General features: G+C 44.5%; 1 protein-coding gene across 1 annotated transcript in view; it reads right to left on the reverse strand.

Moving 5' to 3' along the window:
* zcchc7 (zinc finger, CCHC domain containing 7) overlaps positions 1-18582 on the reverse strand; it is a 46486-nt gene extending 27904 nt beyond the window's left edge. The window contains exons 1-3 of the mRNA XM_079999938.1: positions 18530-18582; positions 16107-16680; positions 14136-14358 (exon numbers count right to left, since the gene is read on the reverse strand). Of these exons, the coding sequence (XP_079856064.1) occupies positions 14136-14358; positions 16107-16571 (688 nt within the window). The 5' untranslated portion in view covers positions 16572-16680; positions 18530-18582. The remainder of the gene's footprint in view (positions 1-14135; positions 14359-16106; positions 16681-18529) is intronic.
* Between the last annotated feature and the right edge of the window lie 641 nt (positions 18583-19223).

Raw genomic sequence — 19223 nt, forward strand, 5'->3', positions numbered from 1 at the left:
TTTCATCCTGCGGGGGTGTTGTTAGGCGGCGACGGAAGGGAGGGCAGGAAGGAGGGAGAGGGCGCAGGGTGCGGGGCTGGAAGGCAGATACAATTTTCATGATTGTTATTTTTTGTTAATATACGAGAGAGAGAGAGGGGGAGAGAGAGAGAGAGAGAGAGAATGGGGAGATAAACAGCGGTAGTTAATCTGAGGCATTCCATGGAGCACTCCATTATCGGGCAGGTTGGGCACGTCGAGGGGGTTATTTTTCCGAGGGATCTTTGGCCCTGGTAATTAAGCTTCATTCAGCAGGCCCTGTTTCCCAAATTAAAAATTTGTCATTAAGTGGAATTTGCCATAATGCTTTTTTATCTGCTGGCGCTTCACTGTGCGTGAATAGGTGTGTGTGTGTGTGTGTGTGTGTGTGTGTGTGTGTGTGTGTGTGTGTTAGTGTTAGTGTGTGTGTGTGTGTGTATGTGTGAGACCGTAAGGGTGAGGATGGGGGACGAAGGGAGGGAGAAGAGAGGGCAGCCAATGGGGTTGTGAGATTTTGGATTTGTGTGTGCATTGCACAGGGCACACAAGCACACACATCCACACCCACACCCCACTCAAACATACAGCAGGGGATCCACATGCGTGAGCTTGTGCGCACGTAACCACACTTGAAGTAGCACATGAAAAAGTAAATTGAAAAATTGGAATAATCCTGGTCACCACTGACCTGACTGCGTGAGTGTACCCCAACACGTGCATGCACGCATGCCCCCACCCACCCACCCACACAGCCTCAATCCTTCAAATCCACAGCCTTTGGGGTAATTAAATAATGGTGCTTAAAAGTTTTAATTTAGATTTAGCTTTTTTTTTCCCCCCTTCCCTTTCCCCCCCACCCTTCCTCCTACTGTATCCCACTGCAGTGCGGCCTCAAACAGCCAGGCGCGCGCGCGCACACACACACACACACAATCATTCAGTGTGATAGCCTGAGATGGCCCGGTACAGCACGGAGAATGGAAATGATTGAAGGGCAGTATCTCTCAGTCTCTACAGGCTTTATAAAAACAATACAATTATTAGTCTTTAATTAGAGTAGGCCCTCTGCGGGACGGGGGACAGACAGAGAACAATAGAGGATTAGGAGAGGGACGCCTAATATGGCTCTTTTATCACTGCATTCAAATATAGTTTTATACAGGTGCTCCCGGTGCTCCTTTTCGTTTTTGAGGGAATGGGCACAAAACTGACAATTCTTTAAAAGCTGAGGAACCGGGGGGATTGGAGGGGAGTTCATAACAGTGCAAAGGACAAGAAATAACCAGCAGGAAGCAGGGACAAGTCCAATGTAAAAGGGAGTGGTCCCCTCCTAAAATCTAGAGTAGTGGTTCCCAGAAAAATGATTAATAGTCAAAAGTCACCGTTAGTAAGACCTTAGCCCCATTAGAGAATGTACAATAATGACTGTTTTGATCCCAGTTTCAGTGTTATCTCCCTAACTATAGTATAGACAGGCATGGACGTTTGGAATAAATCCTATCTAACAATAAAACTCTTCTCAGATTGGGGACTCAGACAAAAACAAGTTTTGATGAGGTTAGAGTATTCCTACCAATCCCTGATTCTAATAAAGCGCTAATGACTAAATGGAGGCTGTTGATAAAGAACACGTAAAGTCACTACAGTGGTACCTCGACTTACGACTGCATCGACTTACGACTAATCCAAGATACGAGTGGCGATGGTCGGAAAATTTGTATCTACTTGCGACCGACTGCTCCAAGATACGACCGGGTAAAGGTGCAGTTGGCGCGTCGGCGGCCAGTCAGCACTCAGTCAGCGGGCGACCTACATCGTAGTAGGTACGTAGTTCGTGGCTTATCGATATTTTTTTCATATTTACTGTGTTTGTGCTGTGTATTTTGTTTATTTTCACCCTTCATGATGAGTCCTAAGAAGAAGGATGATGGGAAAAAGAAAAGGGCACTGATTCCCATTGAAACTAAGAAGGAAATCATAGAAAAAAATGAGCATGGTGTACATGGGAAAAATTGCTTCGACATACGACTGTTTTAACATACGACCATTCTTATATAACGAATTACAGTCGTAAGTCGAGGTACTACTGTAGTAGCATTTTAAAACTGCATTATGCCAATGCAAAATAGTGTTGCGCTGGTACAGGATAAATGGCAGCCATCGCCCAGCACATACAAAGTCACCCCATTAGAAGCACGCACGCACGCACCCCGCACCCACCAACACCTCCAGCCCAGAGAAACAAGATAAAGGAATCTGTGTCCCTCGAAATTAAAAGAGAGACACAGATTCCGAATTCCCGAATCGGGGATCATTCTGAATTCCGGTGGAGAATAAAGGTGTGTAAATAGGCTCCCACTAAACAGGGGAGGGGGGTCTGAGGGGCTTGTGGGAGAAGAGGAGGAAGAGCAGGAGAGGAGGTGGGTGAAATAGAAAGATGAGGAAGAGGAGGGGGGGGGGGGAGAGACAGATGGCAGAGGTTCTGCCTGGCTGGATGGGGCAAGGCGGAAGGGGGTGTGGGGTGTGTGTGTGTGTGTGTGTGTGTGTGTGTGTGTGTGTGTGTGTGTGTGTGTGTGTGTGTATATATACATAAAGGAGTTCAACACCATGGTCTACCCTCTCTCACACATATCTTATCCCCAAAGACATCACTCCATCTTCCTCACACACTCTTCTTTCGGCACCATCTTTATTCCAGCTCTCTTCAAATCCCTTCCCTTTCAATTTGGTTTCCTTTTCCCACATTTGGTATAAATATGGGCCATCCATGACCCCTTAAACCCCTCAATACAAGACACTGTGCATCTATATCAGTGGATATCTTCAATATCAACTGATGTGCTACTCCCCTACATGTAGGCTAGTGGTCGTAATCAATGATCAATCAATGAACAAAATAATTGGGTCCGCTTGCATGTGATTGACAGATAAATCCAGTTAGGATGAGCTATAGATAGAGCTGAATAAAAACACGCTGTCAAAAACAGTGTGTGTGTGTGTGTGTGTGTGTGTGTGTGTGTGTGTGTGTGTGTGTGTGTGTGTGTGTGTGTGTGTGGATGGCAGAATGGCACGTGAAGGAAGAGAGATAGGGGGGTCTTATTTACTGTCGTTTAATTTGCTCCCCTCTTCTCCATCCATCCCTGGGTTTTTCTGACAGGTAATAACAAGCAGGAGCTTCCCTGACAAGCCCATTTGAATTAGGATGGAATAATACGACTGTGGGGCTCTTCACATGTGCGCCGACCAACCATGCAACCCCAAAAACCTTGCTAGTGTGTGTGTGTGTGTGTGTGTGTGTGTGTGTGTGTGTGTGTGTGTGTGTGTGTGTGTGTGTTTAAGTACACTTGTGAGGACCGGCCACCGAATGAATAATGTTTTGGTTTAGAAGTGCACCAGAAACATGGGTCCTCACTTACCAGGCGTATTTACTCAGACCTCACTTTGATTCCAGTACAATAATGGGTCGCTCCAAATACCCCCCATGCCACTCCCCTAATCCAGACAGCTCTGCCCTTCTAACACCCATCCCTGCATCTCCACCCAAATGCTTCCCTTCTTCTTTTACCCTTCATCTTACAACCTTCTCTCCTTCTCATCTGCTCATTCTTTCACCCCCCCCCCCCCCCCCACCCCGACGCACATAACATCTCTCGTCTTCTGCCACAGTTCCTTCCATCGCTGCTGCCCCCTCCCTACCTTTTCCCTGCGCTGAGCCTCACCTCATCTGCACTAGCCAGGTCCCTCCCTCCCTCCCTCCCCCCTTTCCTTCCCCCCCCTCCCTCCTTACTCCTCTCGCTAGCTGCTGAAATCCCCTTCCCCGTGGGGCAGGCTAAATTGAATTGCCGTGTTTATATGAACAACAGGGCCGCCGCATTAATATACCTTAGAGTTTATGCCTAATGCTTCCATGCTAATACCGCTGGAGCTCTCGGCGCTCACCCTCGACACACGCCGCCTTTATGGAGCTCAAAAGAGGAAGAATGCAGAGGGAGGGAGAGAAAGAGCAGAAAAAGGGAGGGAGAGTTAAAGGCAGAAAGTGCATTTTGAAGAGGGTGCGCGGCAGACAAAGACAAAGGGAGTAAGACGAGGCGAGTGGTAGAAGGCGGGAAACGTGGACAATCGAAATCCATTAACGCAACTTAGCAGGTTATCCCTCACATCCTCCAGCATCTCCCTCTTGGCGCCCGCTAATAAGCCTCAAAACATGAACAAATACTCCCACAAAGACACACTAACGCACAGCTACCTCGACCATCTAGTGTGTTTAAATAATAATTGTAAAAAAAAAACGAGTGAAGGAAAGAACAGAGGGAGAGAGGGAGTTGGATTTTTTTTTTTGATTAGCGGGTAATGCTGAATAAATATCCGGAGATTTGGTTGAGGGAGTCGTCATGCTCGTCGACTTGCAAACATCCTCCATTTTCTCTCTCGCCCCCCCCCACCCTGGCTCCCTTTCACTCCACCGCTGGGCCTGGTGTCGGCCGACAAAAGGCCCAAGCTACAAAGAGGAGACACAAGGCCGGAGACACTCAACCCAATTACTATTGATCAGTCTGCACTTAACAGAGGACACATACGAACCTCAATGTGTGCAAGCGCCAACACGCACAAGCACACACACACACACACACACACACACACACACACACACAGGATCACACATGTCTGCAGAATCACACAAACACACAGTCTATCGTTTGACACTTTTTCTCCCTGCCACCAATCAACCACACACACACACACACACACACACACACACACACACACACACACACACACACACACACACACACACACACACACACACACACACACACACACACACACACTCTGAATATTAAAAGTCCTGAAGGGTCATTTGTTCAGATCCAAACACAGGATTTAACACAAGGACATTATAGGTTAAATGAATCCTACTTTCTTAAATTTCCGGGCAACGTAAGTCCAGCTTTAACAAGACCCATACATATAGTAGGAATATGCCTACGTACCTTTTAGTTACTTACTGTCAATTTTTTTGTAACTATTGAAGTCAGTTTAATAAATACGTACTTTGTAGGGTGTGTTTGAGATGGCGCTGTATCCACAATAAAGAGCAGGGATGCCAAAAAGACTGGACTGGGGCTGGTGAAGTACAGTTTAACAATACGGTTATTCATCGTATTCAAGCCAATGCCGTGTGATTACTAATGTCAAACTAATAAGGAAATTAAGAATCTTGAGTACAAATAACCAAAAAGAAAAAAAAGAAAGTAATAATAAAGGCAGCTGAGGGCTGTGATAATTGTGGTTTAAGCTACAAACAGAAATAATGTCAAATATGACAACCTCGTCAACAAAAGAAGAAGATTTCTGACATTTACTTATGACTGCATGGATTTAAAACTGAATTTATGCAGACGCTGTTGAGCCAATTAAATAGGATAAACTGCGACACTCTAACCTTTCTAGCGAGCAAGTTTTTTGTTTTTTTTTACTATTTTACATCGTGTTTTACATAGTGTGTGAGATTCTGTTTGCATTTCGGTGGCAAGGCAAAAATTCTAGAGTGAGCAAAATGTCCTCATTCAGAGAGATTTACTAAAAAAAAAAAAAACAGAGCAGATGTAGAGGTGGGTAAAATACAGAACTAGTAAATTAAGAATTTATGTTCATTTTGACCTTTATTTAAACCTATATGTGATTGTGTGTGGACCAACATTTTAACACACACATCAAAAGCACATTATTAACACATAATAAGACATTAGCCTTTCTACCATTAACATGTAATATTTCAGACTAAATAAAGAGTTCAAAGGCCGGTGCTACCTCATCAGCCCGGCTGGACAAATCAAATAAATTGAGTTGACATAATGTTAAACCTCAACCTCTGACACTAAATATGTTAATTTTACTATCTGCCTCCATTAACGTTGTCAAAACTGAAAGCTCTTGGAAAAACCATTATAAATTAATTGCACAACAATGAAATTGATATTTGTGGCCAGTCCTTTTCCTTCATGATTTTAATGTCAAAATTGTAAAAAAACAACAAAAAAAAACAAAACAGTATTTCTACAATTGCTGTAAAGTGCTGGTGCTCCAAGGAGCGTCGGGAGTTAATTACGCTTTTTGTCAAAATAACATCCATGGAGGAAATGCTTCCATCAATGCGCGCGCACGCGCACGCACACGCACACACACACACACACACGCACACACACACACACACTCACACTCTTTCTCCCATTAAGAGTGTGATGAACTCTGCATGGTGTCTGGAAACCTGCGCTGAAATATCAATGACTAAACTCCCCGACATGGCAGTAACTATCTTTCTCGCTCTGATTTTATCCCCAATAATTAATTTTCTCTCCCAAGGCTGACTCTGGCTTTATCGCTCTCTCACCGCCAGAATCTTAGCATTCCATTTAACCATAATCCCTGGGATGAAAAGGATAGCCAAGGTGTGCGAATGCACGTGCACGCAAAATACACCCGCACAAACTTGCACACAGTCAAGACTCGCAAGCAAAGACTTAAAAACCTAATTCGAGGGCACAATGGCATAGAGCAAGCATACGCATGCCAAGCATTGCTTCCACAGAACAAATTCAGCCTGAATCCTAATCACCATGACCAAGTCTAGAGTTCCTACACATCTGGAGTAGCCACACAGAGAGGCTAGAGTCCACAGTGGACTATGGAAGCAACAATTTGAACAAACATGTCGCAGAGACAAGGAGACAGGGTAAGCGGAGGCCAGCCTATAGCAGGAAGCCTGGCCACGCAAGCCTGGCATAGCAACAGCCAGCGTAACCACAGCGGGCTCCTGGTGGATGGAGGGATGCTTGTGTAGGGGAGTAGAGGATGAAAGAAAGATAGTGCGACTGCGGGAGGGGTGGATCTCAGAAAATTAGGAAGGGGAGGAAGGGGTTACTTTGGGGAACCGGGATGAAAGGTTGTTGAAATTTCACAACCACCCCCTTGCGCTCTCGCTTTAGGGATCTGCTTGGGATGATGCACCGCTGCCAAAATCCGGGCGATACTAATGGCCAATATGATTTGTTTCTGAAATGTTCAATAAGTAGAGGAGCCATGTCCGACCACCTGAAGGGGGCCACCGTCTTCAGCGGAAATGGGTTAAGGAAAAGCAAAGAGGACATACAGTATACAGTTTGGATAGCTGGATAGATTCATGAGTGAATGAATGGTATGGGGAAAATGGAGAGAGAGGGGGGTATACAAGGTACGACTTTGGAATGATTGAAATGATAGTGAGTGCCAGCTAGACCAGACCTACCCCAGCTGGTCTCTGTCTGACTGGCTCCTTAATTAAGAGACATGGGGGGGGGGGGGGGGGGGGGGGGGGGGGGGCGACGACTTTGAATGGCCACGTACACACGCCTCGGCCTCTCTAGAGAGGAAACTGCAACCCTGTGTGTGTGTGTGCGTGTTTTGCTGGGGTTGTTATAGTGCCAAGAATTGCACAGACACAATGCCGCCCTGTGGGACCCGGTGAGAAACTGTTGCCCCGCTATTATTAGCGCCCCTTTGCATACCGGGGTAACTGCAGCAAGCCTTCAACGTGTGCGTGTATTTCGGTACATTGTGTAGGTGTGTGTGCTTTGCATGGGCTGCGGCGCTCACCCTGTTGACTGTCAAACAAAAGTTTTAATTCTGCCGGTGCTTTTGGCCAAAAAGGAAAAAAGAGAAAAGGATGAAAAAAAAAAAATGAAAAAAAACAACCTAGAAGAAAAAACAATCACCAGAGCACCAGAATGAAACAGCAAGAGGAAAAGGGAGAAAGGGGAGAAAAGGGGGAGAGGGTGATTTTGTGGATCCATGACTGCCTTTTGCCCCCCCTGTCTCCCCCCAGTTCCTCATCCCCAAATGTATTAATATTAATATCCATCCCTCGAAACCCTGCCCCCACCGACACCCCCCACTCACCCCGCCATCCCTTAAAAAAAATAAAAATATCGCCACCCTAGGCTACCAGTTAATAAAGCCCTCTCGAAGCCCACTGCCCCGTGCGCCCTAAAAAAAAAAAAAATAAATAAAGGAAAAATAAAGAAAGAAAAGACAATAAGAGAAAGTTCTCCAGCCAAATCCAAACGACAGAAATTAATACAGTCCCACGGGACAGCCCTCTCTGCCACTGTCACCGGCACAATAATTTGATTTCCCATTAAGTGATTGCTTCATTATAATTATTGGTAATTGTAATTGAGGTTTCGCACCCCCCCCCCCCACTCTCTGGGCCATTCCTTCTTTCCTCCCTTTCTCCCTTCCTTCTTGGCTTCACTATGTTCGTGCCCCCCGAGGATGGAGTGAAGAAAGGGGAAATAAATTCTCTACAACGCATGAATGACTGACTCATGAACCTACATTTATTTTCAAACTACACAATATACGCACAGGCCACAAAATAGTCTGTGACTGAGGTTTTGTAGCCAGGAAATTTCACTTAATCATACATGGGTCTAGGGTGCGTGTGTGTGTGTGTGTGTGTGTGTGTGTGTGTGTCTTTTTATTTCACTAGATGTCTTCCCCTGTAGCTTCAGGGCACAACCGTTACAGGTCTCCTTAAAATAGAGATTCTGTATCTCTGTGGGATTTCCTGGTTAAATAAAAGCTAAAGAAGAAACCGGTGATCCCACTGCACACACAAACCATATACATACATACACACACACACACACACACACACACACATTTATTTATTTATTTATTTTTAAGTACAGTAGGGACCCTCTGGTCCCCAGTTTATTACCCCTTCCTTGAGGCAAGATTTCAGGCAGAAGTGTGTGTATGTGTGGGGGGTCGTCAAAAAAATAAATCAAAGTACCATATATTTGTTCCAACAGATCCAGCATTAAACCGGCATCTAAGGAAGTCGCAGTTCAGCCAAGCGAGCTCCACAAGCCCCATCGCACCGGAAACCATTCCATTTACTGACAAATTATTCCCCTACTTGGAACTAAAGACGGTAAAACTTTGGTGCAGTGGGCAGGGCCACGGTGACTGGGCTCACCTCAGCCATGGTGGAAGGTGGAACGCACGCACGCACGCACGCACGCACGCACACACGCACACACACGCACACACGCACACACGCACACACACACACACACACACACACACACCCTTCTGCAAAACCAAACTCCAACTCGCAAAGCATCCGACCTTCACACACCTCCACTTTAATAGAGAGAGCTCCAAATAATGCGGGGCAGTGCAAATACCATCCATCACAACCAAACCGACCTAAAATAAAGAACTTTTAAAATCCCAGTCGACTTTAGCGTTCTTTTTAAATGTGCTGGAGTTTGCAGAATTTTTTTCCAGTGGATTATATTTAAATGCCTCCCACGGCGCACTGTAAATAACAAACCCCTGAATTAAAACAAATGAGCACCTGCAGCTGCAACAACAGATGTTTGTGGCTCTTTTTATTCAAAGTTTTCAGGAAAAGGGAAAAAAAAAAAAAAAAAAAAACGTTTTTAACGTAGATTACTGTAAAACAAGAATAAAATAAGCTTGTCTGTTCCAAAATTAATTGTTGGGGGAGGTTTTAATTATTTTTGGAATAAATAATGACATTACCTTCAGTACAGGACACAAAAATATGAACTTTTATCATCCTATAAATGTGCAATCTAATTCTTTTTTTTTTTTCTTTTCTTTTACCCGTAGACCAAAATCTAAAACGGCGGCACTATAGCATCCAAAGGCAATAATCAATAACGATTTGCAAAACAATGACTTCCTGATGTTTTCAGACTCCAATCTGCGGAGAAGATTTCTCACGAACCTCTGCTAAATGAGCTACTGTCACACTTCACAACCGCAATATTTCGCTGAACCTCCGTGGCGGTGGGTTGCTGTTTGACTGGCTGCGGCGGCGCAGCATTTTTCGGGGCCCGTCTCTCAGCCGTCCTCAAAAAACTCATTCCTCTTCCCTAAATCTGTTGCTCGCTCCGCGCTCGGCCCTGTGTTGTCCTTCCAAGAGTTGGACTATTTCAGCTTTTGGCCAAGCCTCGGGGGGGGGGGGGGGGGGGGGGGTGTTGCCCCCACTTTTCAAATGTCATTCCGAATTACTACTGGGCTGATGTTCATTTAGCGTCTTTATTCCCTCTTTAGTTTCTTTCGTGAGGAGATAATGGCCGTTCCGGCGAACCTGCTGAAACACGTACATAGCGAGGTGTTACAGGCCACAAGACTGCATGTCAGACAAGCATTTACGTGGGGGGAAAAAAAAAGGATAAAACCTTTAGCAGAAGAGGAATGAGTAATAAGAGGGAATTAGGTTAAAGTCCCCTTCGACGCTGTGAATGCCTGCAAATAAAATTCCAAAAAATAAAAACACGGATGGCATTGTTATTATCACTGAATGGGTTTACCACGATGACAAACCTAAACATTATGTGAAATATTGACCCTATCAGCATTGTTAACAAGCGATAATAATCAAAGATAGATATAACCTCAACATTTATTATATTATGAGAAATGCGTTAATTCATTGCCGTCTGAAATAAAACTGCATAATCCGCGAGTTGTCGTCACATTCTCAAATTGGAACTGGGTATAATTTATTGATCTAGTTCAGTTTTATTTTTATTACAGTGAATTTACATCAGGTCAGTGTTCACAAAAAATTTTAAATTGAATTTTCAAATCTAAATATGCATCCTTAAAAAACAATAAAAAACATTCTAGTCATTTTTTGCACAATTTGTGTTGTGACCCCCCATTCTCTAATATTCGGCCGACACTGCTGCATGCTAATCTAATTTGAATATGGCATTGCAAAATAGGAGATAATAAAAGTCAAACTATGGCACAGTGATTTGGTGGTGGTGTGTGTGTGTGCCTGTTCAAACACGCTGTGTGGTAGTGTGGGTGTGGCGTTACACCTCGTGTGGCACTGGGTAGCCAAGATAAGGGCTGATCCTATCCACGGCCCCCCCTCCAGCATCGCCTGCCCGCCCACACACCACACACACACACACACACACACACACACACACACACACACAATTATATCCTCACATACCGGTGAAATCGCACCTTACCATCCCAATGCCATGAACACACACACTTACAAATCCATATTCTATAGTAAATGCTTACTATCTATTCTTTGTTATCTGATATATTTCAAAAGGAATAATCTGAGAAAAACCCACTAAGGCCTTTCGCAGTCTCCACACCTCCACTGGGGAGCTGCAGAGCAAGCCGGAGGAGGCGAGCAACACTGTGCACCTGCCACACAAATGAAAGGACACAGGCCGACTTTAAACCATCGATTCCCATTGACACACACACACACACACACACACACACACACACACACACACACACACACACACACACACACACACACACACACACACACACACACACACACACACACACACACACACACACACAAATACCTTCAAGAGACGCACGTTATTTGGAAGATATAACTAGATTTGAAAACACTGTGGAAGAAAGAAAATAGGTAATTCTCAATCCAGGAGAGGATGAGAAAGGGACGGCAGATGAGAAGAGATGAGCTTACCTTTTTCCTCTATGAAAGAGTGAGAGATAACCCTCAGCTACAAACACACAGTCACACATACACACAGTGGCGCGCACACAGTCAGACAGACGCGCGCTGATGTGATCGGCCACCCCGATAGCGAGACAGACCTGACTCTCTAAGCCTCAAACAAAGTTTTGTGTGCACTGACCACGACCGGGGGGGACAAAAAGCCCAGGAAAGAATCGGGAGGGGGTTGAAAAATAACAGTGTGACCACTGAGTGAGGTTTAACCATTAGAGAGTCAAGTTTAGCCACAGCACTCGCCGCCTACAGCCCAAACCAATTCACCAAGGCGCGCGCGCGCGCGCGCACACACACACACACACACACACACACACACACACACACACACACACACACACACACACACACACACACACACACACACACCTCTGTGGGTGGGAGGAACACTGGGCATTTTGTCCTTAATTTACCTTCCTGTTCCAAATGGCTTGCAATAGGGCAGACAGACATCCCTCAATTTACATCACTACTCTCTCCCTCTACACCCTCTTCTCTATTCCTTCCATCTGCCCAGTCAAGATAAAAAAAAGTCCACCCAGGTGACAGGTATATAAAGTGTCAGTGTCTGTGTGTGTTTGGTGTGTGTGTGTGTGTGATCGTACAGCAGAATAAAAGCCCATGTGTGGAGGTTAGAAAGGATTAGATTGTGAAAGTGTAAGAATTAGTGTGAACAAGTGACAATCTATAGGAGAAAGAAGGAGCTGAAAGAAAAGGGGGGGGGGAGTAAGGAGCGTGGCAGGATTCAATTTCCGTCAGTGACTGTGAGAGAGTGAGAGAGAGAGAGAGAGAGAGAGAGAGAGAGAGAGAGAGAGAGAGAGAGAGAGAGAGAGAGCTCTTCACAAAGTGTAGTGAATGTGATTTGATGGTGATGCTGAGATGTGGTTTAGGCGTACAAATACCATTAGTCACTGTAAACCTGTTAGAGCGTGAGGGGGTGCGCACATACACACACATACGAACGAACACACACAAACACACACACACACACACACAAACACACACACCCGAGAGAGGGAAGGGGAACCACATGCAGGGTCTCTCAACTGTGGGAAGGCGACCCAGGCCATGGCATATATAGAAAATAATAGCAAAAATCACAAGCATGTAAAAAAAATGGCTGTTTTTAATCCAGCTCCCCTTCATGAAGTCCTGGTAGATATCTTTAAACACTATTTAAATATTATAAACCCTACAACATTGTAAACCCCAAACCCTCAACTATTCCTTTGCTTTTATTTACCTGTCCATAGAAAGAAAGTTGTCCAAGACTCCTAGAAGTTATTTTTAAAGCATTCTACCTGGATTTAAACCATTATCAACCCGGCGGAAGGGGGTGGGGGCAGCGGGAGGCGGGACCTACTCAAGACTCGAAACCAGTTCCACCCAAAATGTATTTTTCCTTTATATTCACTTTTTCCATACAGCCCCCACCCTTAAGCCCCCCTACCACACTCCCTGACCCCCCATGTGCAGACATGAGGTCAGGCTCCAAAGATCACAGGGAGAGGCCAGACAAGAAAGTCAGAGAGAGAGAGAGAGAGAGAGAGAGAGCGAGAGAGAGAGAGAGAGAGAGAGAGAGCGAGCGAGCGAGCGAGACACCGAAGGGGGGGGGCTCCAAAATCTACCCCCCCCACCCAAACCCTGAGCCTACCCACCCTCCCCAGCCTCACCCCCACCCCAGCCCCCCCATATGCTTTTGCCCCAGTTGTGAGTGTGGAGGAGGCAGTGAGCAGGAGCACTCTTGCAGAAACGTCAGCCCAGGGAAATTCAAATGAGGAAAAAAAGGAGAAAGAGACTGAGAAAAAAAGAGCACAATAGTGGGAAATTGGGATAAAAAAAAAAAAAGAAAGTATTGGGTCGAGGGAGGGGGGGGGTGGAGACGGAGCGAGAACCTGGAGAGGTTGCTGAGGCTGCAGGATGAGATAATGTGTAGATCTGGAGAGATTTGCAGCAAACATTTTTATTCATTTTTCTGATTACTCCACCCCACCCGCCCCCCCCCCCCCCCCCCCCCCGGGTTGTTGTCTGTCGTTTTGTTTGTTTTTGGCATTAGTGTTATGACTGCTGCTATGTCTGTGTATGTACACATGCATGCTGATTAGGATGCACTATGTTATCAACACACAAAAATCCAGAGTTGCCCAAAAGCAGACACACCCCAATGCATATCAACGCACACACACAGAAACAAACACATTTTAAGATGCATTGGAGAGGCCCAGAACTAGAGGGGGTGCGGGGAATGCTAAGAGCTGGCAAATATGTAAACATGGCCACACATTCACTACATACCCAGACACAAGCGCGGATTCAGCCTATTCACAAAGTACCAAATCTGTGTCCACTCCTTATCAGCAGTAGTGTTATAAATATAACTTCCCAGTGGGCCACATTAAATATTATTTAATATTGCCAAAATGAAGGCCTAAATGTGCACAGGAGATGACAAACCCACAATCAGTTTACCATAACAAACAAATGCCTCCCTGCACCTTTCCAGGCACCAAACACACACCTGTGTCGCTGTGAGACTGGCCCTCCAGGTTGAGCGAGATGCTCAGGTCTTCAGTTCGCTCCCCTCGACCCAGGATCATCCAGTTCTCCAGCGCGTCGGAGTTCACGTCAGAATCGGAGACGGAGTCAAGGTCGGGTTCCTCTGAATCCGGGCCGGAGTCCGAGTCCGAGTTCACAATCACGACCGAGTCCAGGCTGGGGCTTCTCTTCCTCTTCTGGGTTTTCTGGACAATCAAAACACAACCACATTATCGACATCAATACTGGGAGAACCATTTTGTTGCCTCTTGTTTTGACTTAGCCCATATGCTTACCTACTACTTTGTGCTAAATGACACTTTAAACTTTTTTCACTTTAAAATGTGTTTATTATATTTATACACGTGGTTACGGTGGATGATGGTAACCATGTTACCCCCTTCACTTAACTGTTGGTAAAATAAAGTGGAACTCCTGAACATTATCTTTTGGTTATACACAAGCATTTCTATTCATCGCAATCTCAATTTAAAAGTGGAAGTGTTTATTTATGGCAACAAAACATTAAATGGCTGCAGAGAGAGGAAAAGAGCAAGAGAGAGATGGTCTTCATTAATTAAAATATAATGTGATCTTAGTCTCATTATCTTTTATTTATATTTGTATATCTATTACTATTATAATTATTATAATAATATTCTGTTATAAATCTATTATTAATCTGAATAATCTCAAAGTCATCTACTGTTATAAGTGTCCATTTCCAACCATGTTGGGTTACATTAACATTTCTCTTGCATAATCTGTCATAAAAGCGGAAAAAAACGGGGAATTGTGGTTTTTACAAGGACTTTTCAAGCACCTCAGCACAAAAGGGGCTATTTCCAAGGTATTCCAGTACTTTTAATTTCTGAGGGTGAAATTTAAGCCCTTCAGGCACCTCAAGGATATGGTAGGAACCCTGAAAAAAAGACAAAAACATGCTCTACTAGGGCTGCCCGCTGAAAGTTGACGAGTCTAATCATCAGTCGGAAACCCGTCATTCGACTGAAATTCTTCAAGTCGAGCAGTCCTTTTTTGGTTTTCTTTTGTCAGTCAGTATACAATAACAGTTCCAATATGAGGATAAAACAGATACAAAAATGCGCATATATGGGATAACATTTCAATGAGGACTTATGAATAAGTGGAATCATAAATATATATTTTATATGTGTGAATCGTCCAGAATGTGGCTCTCCGTGACCCGTTCCTCCAAATAAAACAACCAAAAACAATGTGGGGGCACGGAGGAACGGGACACGACTCGCAGGAATGGATATTGTTACAATTTTAATGGTACTACTACTCTCACCAATACTGCTTATCAAAATTCAGTACTTTAACGGTACTCTCATCAGGCATTCTTTTCAAGAGAAAAACTAAAACAAATTAGAAGCAGAATTAAGTTGTTTATTTTCTGCACACTATGCATGGAGAGGGGGCGATAGCGGTGCAATCTGCGCTCGCCGTGCCATTGTCCCTCAGTCAGAGCGGGCTCTCCTCGTGCCTGTCTGAGAGCCAGGCAGAGGGAGCCGGCCCCGCCCCCTCACGCATAACGCCATTCCAACGATAGAGCAGGAGAGAGAGAGAGAGAGACAGAGGGGAGAGACGTCTCTTCTTATAATAGCAAAAATGCTTCTTATAAGACAAATATCTTAATCTTATTGCAAGTTACAAATGGGTTATAAAGCCTGAATAAATTAGAAAACAATCAATTTTCTTGATTTCTCCAATATCGTTAACAGTACCCGTTACACCGGAGCTTATCGATACTACGGTCTTTAATAATTTAGCCCTGGGGCCTGTTTAATACCGGGTCTCGGTACCCAACCCTAGGCACAATTGATTGCTTGTGCCTCGTCCCTCCGCCAAATAGTCGAATATTCACATTGAACAGCCGAATCTGATTACACTGACAAAATGCTGAGTCGGGTACAGCCCCACTCTCTACCTGCGGGGCCGGGGTAGATGATTGCAGCGGGCCTACTTTGGACTTCCCGCCTTTGAAGGCACATACTCCACAGTCCATGTCATCGTCAGAGACGGTGATGGCGTCAGTCCCAGAGTCGATGACGATGACCTCCTCGAGCGGTCCGGGACGCGGTCTCGAACCTTTAGAGACACCTTTAGCCTTCAACCTATCCCGCTTCAGCTCCGGCACCATCAGCAGTCGCTGTAGCCCGACCGTGTCACAACCAATGGGCCTGCTTTGGTCAACATCTTTTCCCTTCACCCTGCACAGCATCTCCCCTTCTCCATCGTCGTCCAGCGTCTCCTTCTCCCCAGTGTTGGAACAATAGTGGAGCTGGCTGTAGAGGTGGAACTCCAACTCGCTGTTGACCTCCGACCCCTCGGAGTCCTCCTCCTGGTAGAGTTCATCCTCGAGCGCCTCTCGGTCCTGGTAGCTGCAGTACATCGCCGGAAAATATCCTCACTGACACACCCACACGCGCTCATGCACCTGGGACCCGAAACCACACCACAGCACACAACTGGGGAGACTGGAACCTCAGTGGGTGATGTCACTGTGGAGCCAGAAAAGACCATCATGACGTTATGAACAATGAGAGATTGGTAAATTATAATATCACTTATAAAAATGTACTTTTTCTTTGTGAACTGCAATCAAAACTGCTTTCTCTACTGTTACCTTCAACTTTGGCTCGGTTCTTAAATCCATACGGACTAGTTAATACAACTGAGATACAGCATGACCGAGAACCCATTCTGGTGAATATTTCTTTAACTATATGTTAGATTCAGTCAGAGATACATTTTGTCTCTCGTTATGACAATCTCTCACTTTTAGACAGACAGACTCACACACACACACACACACATACACACACACAGACAGACACACACACATGTACATGGGGGGATATAGAGGGGACCCTGGCCCATTGCCCTGGGCAGTCCTGCGTGTCTGTGCCATGATGGCTGGAGATGATTGGCTCCTAGTCTACACACACCAGTAAAAAAAAGGCCACGGTAGGTGGTCACAAGCTGTCCGTCGGGGGAATAAGGACAGAGGAGTCTCGCTAGTGAATGTGTGCAAAGAAGAGGTTTGTTTGAAACGTTGACACTGCACAGAAACCAGCTAGGCCCAGCTGATTGGCTGCTATATTAGATATGATTTAGGAGTGAGAAACACTGCCAATTTATTGAGTGTGGCCGTGTTTGTCGTTGAAGATTGGAGATTATATTTGTCACATGCAGTCTCCTCTAGTTAACTTTCAGGTTTATTGTGTATTTCCATTTCTTTTTTCTATTTTTATTTTGTTGTCTTGTTATTATTGCTCATTGTTGATGTGAGCTGCCTGCTACGATGCCGCACTTTTCCTCCGGGGATGAATAAAGTATCTATCCATTTATCCACCTATCCATCCATCAATCCATGTGCAGTGCAGTGAAATGTAAACATTCTAAGATCATCCCAGGATAATGTGTGCTTGATTGTTTAAAAACATAGATCAAAGCACACCTTTTCAAAATCGCTTTTAATTAAGAAGCTCTCTATGTTTTTAACTGTTTTCTTTATTTTTTTCTTGTTTTCTGCATTATTTTATTCAACGTGATTTTAGTGTCAAATGTCTCTGAGCAAGCTATAAAGATCTAATGTGTTATTATGACCACCCTGTTTTTGACAGTGTGAATTGTTGATGCAAAGGTGTATTATTTATTGTTAAATTTTTGGTTTATATCATTTTGCCGACTTTATCTTACGTATTCTTAATAATTTAATAATTATTATTGCCTATTTTTTTTTTATGTGAGCTGCAATAACACCGCAATTTTCTCTCTAGTAGTATTGTCTGTCTATTATTATTATTATTGCTTGGGCCGAACTCCTGAGAATGGGAGGGGGGGCTGAAAAAGACGTCCTGCAGATAACAACATGACAACCAAAACTATTTTATAAAAGGTTAAAAAAATAAAATAATGCGGTTAATATTAAATCTGTCCAAACGCGGTTGTATTTTTAACGTCCGTCACGTGTTAGTATTCAAGACTTTGCTTGTAAGCTAGCAAGCAAGCAAGCTATATGCTAACCACCGAGTTGGTAGCCGTTATACCGGTGCTGTCGTTTAAAAAAAAATTTTTTTTTTAAATCAAAGAAAAGTTTGACGCGACATTAAATCGGAAAACAGAGACTGGAGCTGTACGTTCTAGTCGTTGCCTGCTCCACACGCTCGCACGCCGTTCTCCCGGCGCTCCACGTGTTTAGGAGCATAGCAACCGGTACGGATGTAAACAAATACGCGTTTTACTCCTCGGGGAGGACAAACAGAAGCGGAGGTGTCCATAACGCCTCGCCGCCGCCGGTGAGCCGGGCTTGGGTGTGGTGTTGCTGCTTGGCGCGCCTCCACTAACCTTCGACGGAGCGCAAATCTACAGGTTCCGCAGATCTTCGACGCCGTCCGGGGACACGCAGCGGCCACTTCCGGGTTTACCGCGGGGTAATTGGCTGGCCGACCGTAACGTTTCCAGCTCTCCGGAGTGCGCTGTTAGTGGCGTGTGAGCGCGGTGACACATTATTACTGCACTCAGCTGTTCATCGCCACACTTCTGCAAACAAATCTTTATCCGCGATTTATTCATTGGAATTAATTGTATGTTTTTTTATATTTTATTGATCATTTTCTAGTGCTCCAACAGCATACTGTTCTCTGCTGCTTTGTGCTGGTACTGTATACCTACATACATACATGCATACATGCATACATACATACATACATACATACATACATACATACATACATACATACATACATACATACATACATGCATACATACATACATACATACATACATACATACATGCATACATACATACATACATACATACATACATACATACATGCATACATACATACATACATACATACATACATACATACATGCATACATACATACATGCATACATACATACATATATACATACATACATACATGCATACATACATACATACAAACATACATAGATACATAAATACATGCATGCATAATAAACATACATACCATGTATTATCTGGCTTATATTTGCTCATATTATTTTTTTTATTAC

Source organism: Zeus faber (genome assembly GCF_960531495.2).
Source record: "Zeus faber genome assembly, chromosome: 4".
Lineage (NCBI taxonomy): Eukaryota > Metazoa > Chordata > Actinopteri > Zeiformes > Zeidae > Zeus > Zeus faber.